Below are 17,535 nucleotides of genomic sequence, written 5' to 3'. Positions count from 1 at the left end.
AAACTGTCAAACGCCTTTCACATAAGCTTTTAGCTTAACATGACGTGATGAAAAACTGGTTTAATGATTAAGAATGCAGTTTTTCAATGTGCTTCAAATCTCTAGTCTATGCACATGTTCTGGTTTTCAGATTTATTTTGAGCCAACACGCTATTATAAAACAATGAGAGCTGCACAGGCGATAAAATGACTTGAAACCAAGTCCCTACTGCTCATTGTGTATTGCCAGGGTATTCCTGATATGGCCCCTGCAGCACCGTAAATGGAACTACTGCACTGAAAAGGCAACAGACAATATTTTGTCTCTTCTTTTCTGTCAAAACATGTAAATGCCCCCCAAAAAATTGATAAAGTTTTTACTTTACTTACTTACTAACTGTATTTAAGTCTCCTTTTTGTGTTGACAATATTGTATGCCAATATAGTCATAGACATCACACAGTGACTGTGCCGTCTAGTCTTAGTCATGGGAAAAAAAAGGTCATATTTAGTCATTTCATAATTTAAGTTTTAGTCAGCAACCATTGTTGCATGTCACAACCCTTTCTTTATCTGTTTCTTGTCTGGCTCTTCACTTATGCAACAAAGATAAAAAGTCTCCAAAATATCTTAAAAAATGAAAAAATAATAATAATTTTCAATTCAGCTGAACCACAGTTTGATCTGAAGTACTTGTGTCTGTGATTTTACCACAAAGCTGCTCTGCTTTGAGAAGTGATTCCAGTCAGATTACTTGGCCTTGTTGTGGAATTAAAGGATAATACTAATTTATTACAATTTGGATCTTGTTTTGTAGCTTTGGCCATTGTTTCTGTTGGTTATGATAACATCATAAGCACCAAGTTAATTGCTGGGATCAAAAAAGCATGGTGATATTGCTAGAATGGAGAACAGAAGACTTTTAGAGAGGTTGTGAACAAGCCAACAGATTATCTAAACCACTTTATTTGGAGAAAAAAATAGGTTAACACACCTGTAATGTCTGTAAGTACATAATAATCCCTCATTGCACACAAAAACTGTGCACATGCACAACTACCACAAGTACTGCAGGTTAAAGATGGACCACAAAGTCAGTCAGTAATGTTTACAGACCAATACTTTTACTGTTTGTCAATGTTTTCTTTTCCAAATAACTTGAGCTCACCCAGCAGTCTGTTTAAAACTTGCATGATTGTCTGATTGCTTGTGTTTCTTGCCCTGCCAGATAATGTTGCCACTCCCATTCCCACATCTCAGTCATTAACTTGATGAATACAATGCTGTCATCGGCAATATAACTGATAGACAACCTTACAAAAAGGTATCTGAGTGGTGATAAACTGGAATCATGCTTTAGACGTTCTTTGTTGTTTGATGCCGTTTCCGTTCCCTGAGTCAGTACAGTCTCCTTCTCCAACAGCGCTGCCTGTGAGCTGTGAAGACTAATGGGTTGCCTGTGATACTCTTCAGCAAGAATGCTCTCAGCCTGGCATCCAGGACACAGATAGATCGGTCATAGGAAGCTGGTACTAGAATAGTCTCCATGACTGGAATTGCTTCATAATATTACCCTGTGGGACAATAAAGCTTATCTTATCTAACGATGTGAGCCTCCCATGGCTATTAAAAGACCACTTTTAGGATGTTGTGGACTCTTTTTTTGGAAGATGAGATTGGGTAGACTGAAAGGTGAACCATGAGTGGCTTAATACTTAAAAACTTTTATTGTAAAGAAGTATGATATTAAAGAGATTGTACTGACTGAAAAGACTACGGAGAGCCACTTTGTATTTTCATCTCAGCTGCTGTATCTGAGTTGCTTACTGCTTTAAGGTATCTCCAGGGCAGATGCCTTGTATTTCCTGTGTCATGGACTTGGTCTGTCCAATCAGACCTGAACATGGCTGCATCCTGTTCTAAGACTGAGCAAGGAGAGATGATCTTATCATCAGAGCTTATTGACCAACACAGCACGCAGGGTTGGAAAAAAATAAATGTCAGGCATCAACACAGTGCAGGTTTGCTGAGAAAAGAGGCAATACATTAACCCTGTATCATTCGAACTTTTCTAAAAAGGCACCCTTGCAGCTTGCCCTTATGCAATGCTTTTGTCTCAAGTTTGTGATTGCGTGCAATATTCTTTTGAATTCAGATTATCTGGAGTCTCTGGGTTCTAATGTAACAGAGACTGAACTGGACTGAGACTCTGGAGAGAAGGAGGGGGGCTGAGGCAGAGAAGATTGCTGGAAAGTATTCCCTTTGATAAGCCGGCCAAGAAGCCTTTGATTAAATGTGGTCCCAGCAGGAGCCCACACTAGGTCCTCTGTGGCACGACCATGTCCAATCACCAGCTATCAACAGCCTCGGGTAATTACAGCCATCTAGTCATTAGTCTGGGACCCACCTGGAATTCCACATAGCAAGGGGTGGGATGAAGCCAACAGGGGTTGGGGTTTAGGTTGGGCCTTTAATCAAACACTTCCCTCCCCTTGACTGATATAACACACTCCACCTCAACTTACACTGAATCAGCCTTTGTTACTAACATAGATTGTATTATTACTGCCCTCGTGTCTGTCAGCTCATGCTGGTGATGCAACTGTGTATCCATATAAATATAAGTATTTATATGTATGTATATGAGTGATGGGAGTAACATGGCAGGTTATGACAACAATAAAACAGAACTTAAGGCACTTTTAGACTCTGTTCAGCACCCATCTAAGTAGCTGTTCGGGAAAGTTGCAGAGTTCTCAAAACTTCTAGTCGCAATATGTTATTTTCTTGTTGCAAGCAACAAAGATGCATCTATCCTATGTGAAGAAACATATGCTAGCACGAGTCCTGTCATATGTTTATCATGTAGGCTGCACATATTGCCCACATACAATCTACCTGTTTAAACACACCTGACATACCTACTTGGTTGACAACATTTATAGGGATTTCCTCGTGAGGTCTTGTTTTCATATGAGCAAAAACTTGAATTGTACAATTCAGGGGATACAGACACACACAATAATAGCCTTTCCACCATTTTGCCGTCTTGCCGCAGCTTACTGCCTAGGTACTGTTGGCCTCATAGGTATTCAACACAGTGCTCAATGCAGCAAAAAGCCATCATGACGCAGTGCAAGCCATTGGAAATAACAGTTTTCATAGCGCTGTGGTGCCAATATCATGTTGTGTCTGAAAGGGCCTTTATTTGTTCACAGTGATTGGTTCTGCTCTGTCAACACTATCTCTTTCTTGCCTTAAACCTTTAAGTATGTCTGTCTGAACAAAAAACAAAGATTCCGGTGTCATACTAATGCACCATATATTTCATATGAACATCTGTTTAGATAAGGCAATATACACAATGTTATACAAGCAAGCTGGAGAGCAGAGAGGTGAAATCTGTCCGATGTTGTGGTTATGTGTGACTGTATGACCATCCAGGCCTCCTCCTTCTTCTTCTTCATCCTCTTGTCAGCGGCAGTTTGTCGTCTTACATGCTGAAAACTAGAGTACACTGTATAATCATAATAATGGGAGTGCTCTTCTCTCTCCTTGCGTCAGCCAATGTAGTGCAGTCCCATCCGCAGATGAGAAATGAAACAACACTTAAAATTTAAATAAATCACTTTAAACAGCTTTTTTCTTTTTCTTTTTTTTTTAACAGTTGCATTCAAAGTTCAATTGATGCAGCCATCCAATTATTCATCTTGTGTCCATCTCCCTGTCCTCCCTTTTAGTCCTCTGCCTGGACTTCTGTTTGGCCACACTGAGCCAAACTTGCGCTTAGATGTCCACTTCTCAAAGTGCACTTGTCAAGCTACTTCCCAAAGTCCAACCAAGTATTTGTTTTTGGTAGATAAAAGTGTATTTCCCCGAAAACAAAGAAAGAAAATTATGTGAGTATATGATGTTGTTGTAATAATACTGGATATGTTTGAAGGCTCAGTTAATGTAAAAATGTGTCTTTAAAGCATCATGAAAGCAGCAAATCGTTCTTATCCCAGAACCACATGCTAGCAAAAAGGCTGTCTGGACCGATTCTTTGATAAAAGCCCAATCAACTCGGACCACAAAGTGTTTTTGTATCACCGTTGATCATCTGATCCCAGCAGCTCAGTCTCAGGGCCAAGCGCAAGCAGGGTTTATTGGGTATTAATTCATATTGATGGGTACTGAATTCTAGTGCTTTCACAGAGACAGGTAGAAAAGCCATGCAATGATGAACCGAAGTGGGGGTAGGGGAGGGCGGAGGCGCAGAGCACTTTCAGACAAACTTTCCCAGAATGCCATGTTCCACAGGATGTCCTGGAAAGGGGAAAGGGGTGGGGTTTGCATCACAAGGAGTGGATGGACTGTGTCCTCAGGTCTGGTCCAACCATTCAGCTCGTTTGGGGGCTTTGCATGTGTGTATGTCCACAGCTTCCTCACAGTCTTTACACTCCACGGCGCAGCACCATTTGAACTTGCACTCACACTTGGTGATTTGCTTGACTCTTGTGGTGTCGTAGCCCCGCCCACAGCACATGACCTCACAGCCATCTGTGCCACGTGAAGTCTTATTGCAGACCCGCCCAGCTGTGCCCAGGGAGCCTGTGCAAAAGTACAAAAGAGTTAGCTCACAAAAGCCAAAAGTTTACATAACTGGTGGTCTCATTTCTGTAGAAAGTCCTTCTAGAGCTGATACGATTACATGGTTAATTGTTTAGTTACTTCATTCGTTGTTTAATCTGCACTTTTAATAATTGATAAAGAGCTAAAGTAATTTCCCAAGCACAAAAGCCAATTACTACCTAGTTTTAGCTTCTCAGTGATGGGGATTTGCTGAAAATGTATTCCTTTTGTTTTGTACTATTGGCTGGACAAAACAAGTGATTTGAAGATGGTACCTTGAGCTTCAAGAAACTGGGACATTTCTGACAGTTTTCTGCCACTTTATAGACCAAACAATTGATTGAGAAAACAATAAGGTTAGCGATCCTCAGTCGTAACCCTAATCTTAATGTGATGTGTACATCAGTTGCTGTTTCACTAGTTGGACTTTGTTTGCAGCTGCGAGTGATGGTTAGCAGCCATGTTGTCGGCGGTTTGACAACATGATGTAAGGATGGCATTAATCCATGACAAATTGCTGGTCAAAAATGGTGTTCGTTAGAGACAGCTAAAACAGAAACACTAAGCAGGGCATCAAATTCACTGTGTCTGTCTGTACAAATGGAGTGAATATACTGTAAACATGTTAAGCTTCATGGCTGGACCTTTAGTAAGTTGGGTTATGTGTCCAAATGTCCATTGTTGAATGTATTGGTGAGTTTAGCAGTTCAGCTATTACCTAATGCAGTGGCATATTGTCTATGTCTTATGTGAATGTCATCCCCACTGAGATTAGTGCTGGTGTTTCGTGTGAGAAGCTCCCTGTTTGAACTGCTACCTATCACAACAAGCTGCCCATAGAACAACAGACCCACACACACAACTATGCAGTGTTGGTAGAGTGGCCTATAGTTACACTGCCTTTCCCAAGCCACTGCTCCCTTTGAAGCCACTCTGTGTGTGTGTGTTTGTGTGTGTGTGTGCGCGCCTGTATGTGAGGGTTAAATGGACAGTGGAGCGTGACAGACAGACAGGCTCTCACACTCTGAGGCCCTCTCTGCCCTCCAGCTACGCTTAGTTCAGACAGACAGAGAGGGAGAGACTGTGACAGACAGAAAGAAGTGATTTTTTTTTTTTTTTTTTAAATTAGCTGCTTGTGTCCCTAGGCTGTGGATTCCACTGGGAAGGTGAGAAAGAGGGGGAGGATGGACAAGGGGACAGGGTGAGAGGTAGACAAAAGGAGTGAGGATGAGGAAGAACTGGAAAAAGCTCCTGTGCGATGGAAGTGTTGATGTCACATATTGTAAAAATTTGTTTGACAGTGTCGTCCATCAACCACCAGAAACAGTCCTCACTGATTAGGTGAATTGTGTAACGGCTGATCAACACTTTTTGAGCATAGATTTGTGTATATGTATGTGTGTGTGTGTGTGTGTGTGTGTGTGTGTGTGTTGACAGAGACTGATAGAGGTCAGGTGGTCACAGAACAACCATGTCCCCAGGGTACAAGGATATTAGCTTCCACAGACATCACACAGGAGGGCCGCTGCGTTATCTGACTACCATTGCACACACACACACACACACTGACATTCACACACACAAACACACTAGTCATGCATGAACATATACACAACATACACATAGCACCCCTAAAACATAACACAGTCAGGGCAATCCATCAACATCCATGAGAAACTGCCGCTCTGCATCTTTCAGTCCAGTCCACCATTTTCTTCTTTTCTCCTTTTTTGCCGTCTTACCTGCTGATTTGTCTTGGAGGCAGTAATCTGGAGAGTTCTCAAAGTACACCAGGTCATTCTTGGTGGCCTTCCTGAAGGCTTTATTAGCGACAGCAAAGCCTGTCCCATCCTGATTCATCGTCACCTCGATGGCTCCATTGTATTTCCTTCTCAGGTAGTCACCAGTCTTCCTGAAGTCTGACATGGCCATCCAACATGTCCGCAGTGTGCAAGAACCACTCACGCCATGGCATTTACATTCCAGCTTCATGAATCGCTTCACAGCCTAAATGCACAGAGAAAAGTGAGGATTGTGTGTTTTATCCGTCTTGAAATTTAGATTTACATATTCTAAAAATGAGGCAGTGCAAAAGTGGGTTTCTTTAAGTGTGGTTTAACCAAATTTCAAGAATATTTCTCACTTAATATACCTTTAGTGATATGCGGTCTTGCAGATTATTTTTGTTTTCTTCTGCCACGGACAGATATAGACAGATATAACAGAGGTGAAACATTTTTTGTTTGATTAGCTACGTTCTACCAGCCCCCATTGAAACAGTTTATGGTGAAGTCTTTGGACACATGGGGGCACTACCGTAATACCCGGACTATTGAACACACCTGAATATAAGTCGCACCCTCTAAATTTAAAAAGAAAACAAAACTTGTACATATATAGGCCGCAATTGTCTATAAGCCGCAGGTGTCCAATTGTCAGTCTTTCTTTCGTTGTCGCTCTCAATGTCACTTTCGTCTCGAGGCAAAATCTATAAATTAGCCGCATCATTGTTTAAGCCGCAGGGTTCAAAGCGCGTGAAAAAAGTAGTGGCTTATAGTCCGGAAATTATGGTATTTATGGACATGATGTTTCTGTCAAATTCTCCAAATGTATCCTTAACACAGCAAGCACCACAAACAACATTCCACTGACCCTCGCTGGGATGGCGAGTGAGTTCTTGACACGCGTTTCGTATTCAGATTATTAGATACTGTGGTTAGCCTGCTAACATTGTTAACTCTTTCTCTAGTTTGTCCCAGTGACTGCATATAAAGATGGATGACATGAGAGCTCCGAAAATTGAACGCAAAATATCTTGATCGCCCCCTGGTGGCTGGCTCCAGTATAGATCATAAACCCCGCTCCCTATATGTTACTAGATGGGATGGGCAGGTGTTTGGGAACTCGATCTCTATTGCGCCACTGTTGGCTCCAGATGATGTCACCAGCACAAGATGGCAGTGATCGTGTCCGGGATATCTTCATGGCTTCATTTTTGTATAGTAGGAGGAAAAGGAGACGTTTCGTCCATCTTAATATATGTCGGTGCTTTGCATTAAAAACTGTGCCCCCCACTTTCCTGACCTGCTAGCTTTTTTTGACTCAGCAATCGTGTAAATTTTTGTTAACTCGTGGTGCCTCTGTTGCTTCACTTGTGTGATGAATTAACCCTTCAAGGCAATTGCATTTTACAAAGTCAGTGATCAGATTAAGGCTTACACACTGATGATTTTTAAACTGAAGCGATGATTACAGATGATATTTTTTAATCTTTTCCTTCTTGAGAAAGGCAGTTTGATTTTCACATATATAGCGACAGGTTTAAAATGCTCAAAGAATACATTTCAATTTGGAATGCTGTCGGATTGGTCATGTCTCGTGTGGAGGCAGTCTGGTTCCAACAAGTTAATAGGTCACCTAAATCTGAATATTCCACTATTTCACTTGCTCCAACTACATGATTTGGGTAGGGAGATTTAGTCACAATCGAAAAAATAAGTATAACACAAGGGCCCATGATTTTTATCTACATAATGTTGCCAGAAACAGTTAGCACATTAATAACAGTTGTAAAAGTGTTCAAATCTTAATAATAAAACAAAAGTCTGCACAGCCAGATATACCACTGTAAGTGAGAACATATGTTTTTCTTTTTTCATTATTTGGTTAAAACTGATGCTGCAGTAATTGCACACTTACTGTTCTGCCACAGCGGTTATTGTGTAGGTTCATGAGCGCCCGTGCATCACGGACAGTCCTCTCTTTGGCATCTATGAAGGATTTGGCAAACTTTATCCCATAGTTGATATTGTCACTACAGCCACCCCAGTCAAACTCTCCTCTGTCATCGCTGGCCCGTCCACGCTTGTGCGGGTCGCAGTTACACATCTTCAGCTCCCCCTGGCTACAGGCCCGAGTGAGCGCATACACCACTCCTGCTGAGGAGATGGCATAAACGAATGCTGCTTCACGGCTGCCTGAGAAAGAAAGCACAAAAGCAAAGAAAAAAAACTTACTCATGATGCAGTAATGCAATACAGTAGATTAGACCTAAAGACTGAAAACTGTGCAGCCCAAATGTTAACATGAATACACAGATACAGATAATGCCATGACCAGGCCTGAGTGTGAGCCATCAGGACGTGAAGGTGTAGCTGATGGGGGGCATATCAGGCCTGATATGGAGTATAGGACAGCTCTGTTTAAATATTATCATGGAAATAATCCTAGCTATGGGGCTCTCCTCTACTCACATAAATTGTTTAACTACAGACACAGTGATACCCCATTAATCAGCGCCGGGATGATGTCATGACAGCATTTTCTACCATTGCTGTGCTTTTCTGGTCTCCTTTGGTGCTTAGAGTATGACTCATGTAGACTCATCTATTATGTGGCCAAAGATACATAGAGAATTAATATTTGGTCAAAGTTGTTTTTTGCAACACCCATTTCCATGGATCCTGCAAAAAGAACCCCCCCCCTCCCAAAAAAGAAAAAAGAAATTACTTAAAAAAAAAACAACAACAACAACAACATAGCAGCAAGAGGCAGAAGAACTTGTCCATGCCAACCAGTGCTTTGAAACATGACAAATCATCTCAAAAACTGTTGGCTGAATTTATATTAAATTTGCTGTATATATTCATGGTTCTCAGAACATAAATCCTGATGATTTCAATGAACATGCAACCTTTTTATTTTGTGCCACCAGCCACCCAATTGTTTGACATTCACACAAAAAGCTTCAGCATCTCAAAAAAATTCAATCTTGAATAAATAATCAATTAAAGATTACCTACGCTAAGCATATTCATGCTCCTAAGAGGATTAACTCTTTCTTTTCTGGACCCAAATTGAGCTTTCCTTCAGACACAGTCTTCTGGCAGAAATGTTACCTCTGCGTACAAAATGTGTTATATATAATAGGCAGATTTCTGCATAATTTTCAATGTACCCAAGCTCAGTTCCCAAGAGGATAAACCATTTTTTAGGATGTGTTTCAATGGCATTTTCTAATCCTCTGGCTCACATGCATCTGTTGTTACCAAGCTTGACAAAAACACAGCTGCCTATACTGGCTGCATAATGACTCATGTCTCATTTGCACTACACATGTAACTGTGTAAAAGCGCCGTTGAAACATGGGTGACCACGTAGAAGCACTGTGACTGAACTCTTCAGCTTCAGTCCTCCGTAGACACTGACAGAGGACTAAATCTGCTTTGCTGCGGACACGCTGCTTTCGCCATGAAGCCTGTGTAAACAGGATGTTAGACTTTAAATCTTGTTTTATATTAGGTTGGCTTGCAGTTGCATTTTCACAAAATGTGCATAGGAGATTTGTTTCTTGGGTCCACTGAACTCTCTCTGTTTCTAACAATGCTCTCAAATACTTGTTTTGGTTTGATCACAAACTCAAGTTATAACAAGTGTTTAAATGCTGTGGCAAACTGTTCCATAACCTGTAGACGAGGATAAATATTAATGCTTTTCATGTATTAATATTTGTGAAATTGAATCCGTCCTATGTAACACGTACAAACATGAGTGAAGCAATGTTTCCCTCTGAAATATTTTGTTTTCTGAAATGGAACAACTCAAATACCAGAACTTCAAAACATCACAAAACTAACTCAAATATTACTGATTATAAATTACTACGGGTGGGGCACAAGATACATTCTGCAAATGTATCTGAACCCGGGCCAGAAGAGCTTGTGTGACCCAACCTGCTCTGTATTCACTGGAATGTCCCGTTCCATCTCTGGGGAGAGCAGAAGGGGGCAGTGGGTGCTGTTGAGGGGGTGTATGTGTGGGAGGATGGAGGAGGGCATTGCTGGTCATCCTTCAAACCTGCGATGTTTGTCTGACAGTGAGAATATCACTCTAAATATTTACATCTACCTTACTGTTTATTCCTTTCCACCACGCACACACACAGCCTCTATCTCCATATCTGCTTCTTTTTTTCCATGCATTGTTGGCCCCCCACACATGCTTAGGATAGCTGCAAGAGTTACAGTAACAAGCCAAGGAGAGTCAGTGACGTCAGGTACTGCCTGTTCAGACGCACGTTTTATTTTGTGCAACCTGAGTTCAGACACACTACTGTGAGCTGCTGTGAATGAAGCAGCACAAAAGGCTGCCAAGTCAAGAGGGAAGATGTGGAGCGTCGAGAGAGTTGCACTGCATGCAACAGTGACTCACAGGTGCATCACTGTATCCATGCTCTGCATTCAGAATGGATCACTAATGGTCCATACTGGCTACAGCAATATCTTCACAAAATATTATGTGACAGACAACTTACAGAACAATTATCATTTAATGTGTATTCAAAAAACAGCTTCCTCCCAAGACACCAAAGTAGTTTGGCTATCAGGTGTTTTTACTGAAGAGCCCCTATCCCTCTGTTATTTATATTCATGTATCAGACTGTCTTCAGTTATAAACCTCTACAAGAGGAGGAAGGGTATATGCACTGGCTACAAAGACAGCTCAGCTGGAAAATATGCATGTTAGCACACATGAGTGTCTGTGTGCACATGTAACAGGCATGAATCTGTTGCAAAGCAGAGAGGTCTGGCAGGAGTGGGAAAACAAAATGATGACAAGTCCATGCCTCGAAGCCTGTATGTTTATTGACGAGGCGTAAGGCATTGCAACAGTCCATTAGCGACTATAAACACGGAGCGCCAGCATACGTGAGCATGAGAAGGAAAGAGAAAGAACAGAGCAAGGGCAGAATGACAGAAAAGAGAAGGGAGATACAAAGCAGTAAAAGTGAAGAAGGGTGAGAATGAGGAGAGAGATTAGTAGCAGATGGGACTCGGGTTCAGGCTAAGTATCTATACCCTTTGATCACACAGTCACTAATCAGACAGCCGTACATTTAGACACACACATGGACTTACTCCGAAGCAAGACACGTCCAAACACCGTGTGGTCACGATCCAGTGTGCTGCAGTTCCAGCGGTGGTGTCTGAATTGGTGCTGGCACTCTCTGATCCACTCCTTGGTGCCCTCACCGATGGCCTGCATGATGTCTGGATGGCGCTGGCACAGTTGCCGCTGCTTGTTCACCAGGCCTGGGATGTTGTTGCAGATCACACGGGCCCCTAGTGCGCCGATGTACCTGATCATGCAAAAAACAAAACACCAGAAAATTTTGAACTGAATCTTCACTTAGAAGAATACATATGTGCAATACAAAGCACAAGCAGTGATTGATGGCATCTGCAATTGATGAGCACACACAGGTGCCTTCATATAGTAGGTGTATGCACATGTGGATACACACACACTCAAAGGTGGTGAGTGGCATGAAGGAGAGCTGCAGTAACTGTCCTCTGTGAGTCAGAGTTCACTACACTTAACAGTTTAAGGTTTGTGAGAAGGAGGGGAGTGGAAACCATTTACTCCGCTCTCCAAATAAATAAGCACTTAACCTCTCCCCACAAGACTTGCATGTGTATGTGTGTTTAAATGTTTCCCAATGGGATGGTTGAAATCATGTCGTCACAAATCAGAGCACAGAGTCTGGGGCCTCCAATAACCCTGTCAAACTAAGACCCCATTTACTGACTTAACTCCTCTGTCTTCTGCCTGTTCGCTCTCATTCTCATCTTACTCACACTTCTCCTGTACGCTTCTTCCACTCTTTCTTCTCGCTCTAATAACACAAACTCTTGCAGTATCCTTCCTTGATAAATTCTGCGTTGAGCTTGCCCAAAGTACAGTCTAATCGTTATGTGCCGCTGTGCATGTGTGTGTGTGTGTGTGTATGTGCATGAGACCTCTTGCAGCTCTTGGGCTGCAGGGCTGTGGCAGGTCAGCGAGGGGAGGTCAGGGAGCGTGTGGCTGTGTGGTCGGGTTTTACGAGGCCGGGCAAGACGACGGAGACTGGAGGCTCTCTGCTCCCCAGAGTGGGATTAGAGAGGAGGAATAAGAACAGAGTGCTCATCAAAGCAAAGAGCCAGAGCAGCAATTCACACTTAATTTTCCTCTGTCTGTGTCTCTCTCTATCTGAGAGTCAAGAGGACTTTATAGGATAATAAATCATTATCCACAGGTCTAAAACAACACGCTGTAAAGCCCCGCAACTCTGCTGTGAATCACAGAGCAAAGGCAACTGGGAGACAAATAGGGAAGGCTCCTATTGACTTCTGATGACGCAGCCACTCCTCCTATGTTACATTTGCCTTTTGTTGCCCTGTCATCTTCATGAACCCAGATCACACAGATCATACAAGACACACACACAAAGGATAATAATCATTCACACTGGCATTATCAGTAAGAAATCATTCCACTTCAGTTCGGTGATTTTATGATAAATTTGCTAAAGATGCATCGATTAATGCTCATCAAAACAAGTTTACTTTTAAATAATCAATTAAAATTGAACACAACAATACACAGGTCAAAGTTATGGCAAAGATCTGCACATTAATTACTCCCACTCTGTTACCTTTGACAAATACTCGGAAACTCTGGGTGTTCTTTATAGCTCACAAAATAAAAATGCTTACATTTAGAAAATGAATGTATTGTAATTTATTTGTATTATCTTATGCATGCTTTTTTCACATTTCTCAAATGGCTGGAACATCCTGTAATCATTTTAACAGCCCCTCTGGGGCGTTAAAGGCCCAGATCTGTTCACATCACCACTTTTGATTAACAGTTATATATTCTATCTCCTGCACTAAATTCCCCTCAAAGCCAATAATGCCCAGCTAAAGCCTCTACACACACACTCCTCCCACTCCTCCCCATAACTGCTTTTAATCTACACAAACTATTAGGCATTCCATCACCCCAATGCCCGCCCACACACAGACACTTCTCCTATAAACACACTTACACACATGGACATTTTCACGTATGTTATTGCGCAGGCTATGAGATATTTTCTCACCCCTCACCTATGCTCTAGATGGCTGGTTTTGGGGTATTTTAGTAAAGTAATTTCTGTGTGTGTGTGTGTGTGTGTGTGTGTGTGTGGTACCTGCTGAATTAATGACTGCTTTGCCTTGTCGACTGGAGGCTCCAGCTGAGCTGAACACGCGCTCAGCCAACAGCGCCGACATAAATTACATTTATCGCTCTATTATTATTGCTCAATATGGCAGGCCAACAATCTGACACGAAGAAAATGCGCTTTTAGAAATAAAATCCTAAAGAAGCTTACATATCGTTCACCAACCAGTAATTTAAGTTAGTGACACTATTAATGTTGCAGTTTTTTAATCTGTCAAGAGTAGATCATTTCAACTTATAGGCTAAATTAAATGATGATGACAGGAAAATGCATTTCTTCGCTGTCATTTTCTCATAAATATTACCAGGCAATGCACTCATTCGTGACAGATAATGGCCTATCAGGTTCTTTTTTGTTCTTTTTTTAAATAAGTGCATATAGATTATTTGCAGCAAAAATGCACGGATAAAAACAAGAAAGATAACGTTTAAAAACGGCAGCTCTCGCACAGCAGCCACATTGATGAGAAAAGCATCGTCGGCTGTATGCGAGTCCGAGATAATAAATTAACTGATACAAACCCTCAGCCTTCATCATGGCCTTGTCTGTCTGCTGTTGGAAAACCGCTGCACCGAATTAATTGGAACGGTTTTTGCTTTCGCTTTTGGAAAGTGGTTATTAAAATGGTCACCATAAGTTAAATTCGTTGGCAGTTTGAATCCCTAAAGTCTCTAATGAAAGATCCAAAGCTAGGCAGTAGTCCCAGCTCAGTTTCAAATGATCAATGGTGAGAGTTCAAATTGTGTGGCATTTTCTTACTTTCCATTTACAATAAGACTCTTGATTTAATTCTAACAATAATAATGGTATTATTATTATTATCATTATTATTATTATTTAGCAACCGAAACTAAGTTAAGCCTAAACTTTTCTTTCTAAAGGAAATACAGACTACAGATTGAGCTGCCGTATACTTTGCTGGCTGGCAGGTAGGCCTGTAGGTGTGATGGATGCGGACGGTACTCACCACCATGAAGAGTCTGCCCGAGGCGTCAGCAGCAGCAGCAGCAACAGACACGCACAGTAAATCCTCGAACTGGCACCGGCGCTTTGGCATGAAGGAGACCGAGATGAGGGACTGGCTGGCAAACCACAGCTCCGAATCCGGGCTGTCCGGAGGCTCAGAATCCTGTTTAAACCCAGCATGGCTCTGCGTTTTTTGTTTTTTGTGGGGAGGGTTTCAACTAACTAGAAGCACCCCTTCCTCCAAAGGACAAAAAATCTGAAAAAAAACCCCCCAAAACTTAAAGAGTCAAAGTTTGATGTGAACTAGGTTAAGCACCCATTCAGCAGGTAGGCCTCATTATCCAGTCTGTGGCTCCGTTTAGCGCGACTGTCAGGAGTGTGAGGGGCGCGTTTTCAGTGCCATGTGCGCACCAGACTCTGCATTCAGCACTGCTGGCAGCCAACAGGAGGTTTACCTGACGAGACGAGCAACAAGTGTCGGCTGTTTCGCCTCTCCAGTCAGTCCCCCAAACACCTATCCTTGTTCTTGCCTTGTTCAGACGCAGAAGGAGGATCCGAATCACAGCTGGAGCCGGAGAGCACACGCGAATCTCGCTGCAGTTCTGTCGGCTTTGTGACTCTGTGCTGGGTCGGATGCTCGTACGGGTCCTGTCCTTTATCAGTGCGCTGCGGACAGAGTCAGAGCTGAGAGAGAGAGAGAGAGATGGGGAGAGGGAGATGAGGGAGGGCTCCTGTTGACAGCTCCTCTCGCCCATTGGGCAAACGCAGGGGTTACAGAGTTTGACTAGGAAGGAGCTATTAAAGAGGGATGGATGGAGAGAGGTGTGTTTCTGTGTGTGTGTGTGTGTGTGTGTGTGTTGCTGCTGGAGTGAAGGATGATGATGCCGTTGAGGTCGGCACAGTCCTATTGTGAGGAGTTCATCTGTAACCACAGACAGAAATTATGATAACCGATGATGGCGCCGTCATTTTACAACCCAGTAAAACTGGATAATTAAATCACATCTAAAATGTGGTTTTTCATATTATAAAGTTGTTTTTTGTTTTTTTTTGGGGGCGGGTTTTTTTTTCATTCTTAGTATAAAAACTGTAAATGCAATCATGTAGATGTAAAAATAAATAAATAAACAGATGATGCGAGACCTCAACGTGCTCTATTATGTCGGAAATGCAATTGTAAATTTTAGATTATTTCTAACATATCTATTATTATCGTCAGTAATTAAAAATGGCAATCAACTCTGTCATATTCACTCCTCATGTCACCTGTCCTGGGGCTGTGCATTAATGTGCGCCATCCATGATAGAGATATGCTGTATATGAGAAGGTCTATCTGTACCATTGTTTAAGTTATCATTATTAACACAACACTTATTTAAATATTTGTCATGCCTGCAGCCATGCACCACCCAAAGCAGCAGAAATGAAAGTCAGAGAAAAAAGCAGGGAATGTGGGACTGGGAGAACAGAGCCAAGATCGTCCAGTGGAACAGCGCTATGGCTTAAATATGAACCACATGTGTAAGAGAGGGAGTGCTGAGACGGCCCTTGAATAAAGCATGCGCACACACACATACACACACACTGTACATTGTCTCTGGAGAGCAACCATCCTTACCTTTCTTCACATGCGTGTGTGTGCGTCTTCAGGTTGCCTTCAGGCTTGGCAGAGCGCTATCATCCGTCATCAAATCTCTGATATTTCCCTTTGTCCTCAAATGGCTCCTGAGCGATTAAAAACTACTTTTAAGTATCCAAAGACCTTTCCCAAACTCAAAAACAACTGCTTGCCTTTTTTTCCTTAGACACCAATTCACACTGTTTTTATTAGCGTAGGCTTGAACTTCTCTAGGGAGTTTGCAATATTGGATTAACAATACCACAGTTGATTCAGCTGACCCAGTAATACTAACAAACAAGTAAACAAATCAGGAAAATCCCTATTGGAATTGAAACTATTAGAATTAACTATAGCTGTCGCAAAATGCTATTTCATCAAAAGCTTGTGAAAGCAGCTCTAGTGTTTATGCCAAAGCTGCTGTTAAAGCTAAGCTCCTTTTAGAGACATTTGTATTTCTGCTTAGGCTTCTGTCAGAACGGAACACACACACATACACACACACACACACACACACCTTTAAATGTGTTCAGAAACAGGCACAAACACACAGACTAAGGCTGGATACAGGTCTGTGAGAGGCCGCGAGGTGAGGCAAAGAAACTAAGCCCTGGTGAATATTTGTGCGGTGCAGCTTAGCTCACAATTTTCTGCTAAATCAAAAGGAATTAGGGAAGCACAAACACGGCTGAGTTATGCTGTCTCTCATGGGGCTGGAGTTGGAACAGACTTTCTCTCTCTCTTTCCCTCTGTCTCTCTCCCAGCCTGTGAACTTGACCCCAGCTTTCTCCTCATAAACAATAACAGAGTCAAGCGCCTTCTTGTCAGTTGGAGGAAAAGTTTGCCCTGATGTACGAGGTCCAATCTGGCAACCTTCGCCTCAGAGGAAAAGTACTGACGGCGATTGCTATGTTTAAATGCTGCACTGAGGTGGAGGGATAAAGGTGAGATTTACAGAGGCAGCGGTTTTGGACTAATCCAATTGATTTCTGTGTTGATACATTATAATCACTCAAGATTATTTCTGAAAGGAGAGAGAAGCACACAAGCTGAATGAATCAAGGGCAAGCCAGAGGCATGCACTGAAGGTGAAAGAGCTGCTGTGGAGACTATGCTGTGGCTGTCACCAGTCAGGCAGTCTTGGGATGAGCTCAGTGTGTATTCCCATCCCCTGGCAGGCTGTAATGAGGAGGACAGCCTGTCATCAGACCTGGCCAGGTTCCTGTGCTAATGGAACACACAGGGGCAAACTCAGCACTGGGAAAGGGACAGGTGGAAGAAGGACAGCGGCAAAAGTGAGATCAACTGAAG

At 42.3% G+C, this 17,535-nt stretch overlaps 1 protein-coding gene across 2 annotated transcripts; it reads right to left on the bottom strand.

Annotated features, from left to right (window-relative positions):
- Positions 1-855: 855 nt before the first annotated feature.
- LOC124062966 (protein Wnt-2b-A) lies at positions 856-16,634 on the bottom strand. Of its 2 annotated transcripts, XM_046396121.1 has the most exons (6): positions 16,225-16,634; positions 14,607-15,289; positions 11,511-11,731; positions 8,293-8,570; positions 6,336-6,600; positions 856-4,572 (listed from the first exon to the last, which is right to left on the bottom strand). In XM_046396121.1, the coding sequence occupies exons 2-6, from the start codon at positions 14,783-14,785 to the stop codon at positions 4,343-4,345; spliced, it is 1,173 nt and encodes a 390-aa protein (XP_046252077.1). In that variant the 5' UTR covers positions 14,786-15,289; positions 16,225-16,634; the 3' UTR covers positions 856-4,342. The 2 variants fall into 2 exon arrangements, with proteins under 2 accessions (XP_046252077.1, XP_046252078.1); XM_046396122.1 differs by lacking the exon at positions 16,225-16,634 and having other exon boundaries at positions 14,607-15,335.
- Between the last annotated feature and the right edge of the window lie 901 nt (positions 16,635-17,535).

Source organism: Scatophagus argus, chromosome 8 (genome assembly GCF_020382885.2).
Source record: "Scatophagus argus isolate fScaArg1 chromosome 8, fScaArg1.pri, whole genome shotgun sequence".
NCBI classification, from domain to species: domain Eukaryota; kingdom Metazoa; phylum Chordata; class Actinopteri; family Scatophagidae; genus Scatophagus; species Scatophagus argus.
The sequence above is the reverse complement of the archived record's forward strand: the minus strand, read 5'-3'. Positions and strand labels throughout refer to the sequence as shown.

Bases quoted from the DNA above. Each gene is read 5' to 3' on its own strand.
- LOC124062966 (XM_046396121.1), bottom strand. From the start codon at position 14,785: ATGCTGGGTTTAAACAGGATTCTGAGCCTCCGGACAGCCCGGATTCGG. The intron at 11,732-14,606 runs GTGAGTACCGTC...TTGCATGATCAG, and splicing joins CGGGCAGACTCTTCATGGTG to GTACATCGGCGCACTAGGGG. The intron at 4,573-6,335 runs GTAAGACGGCAA...ACTTTTGCACAG, and splicing joins CCTCCAAGACAAATCAGCAG to GCTCCCTGGGCACAGCTGGG.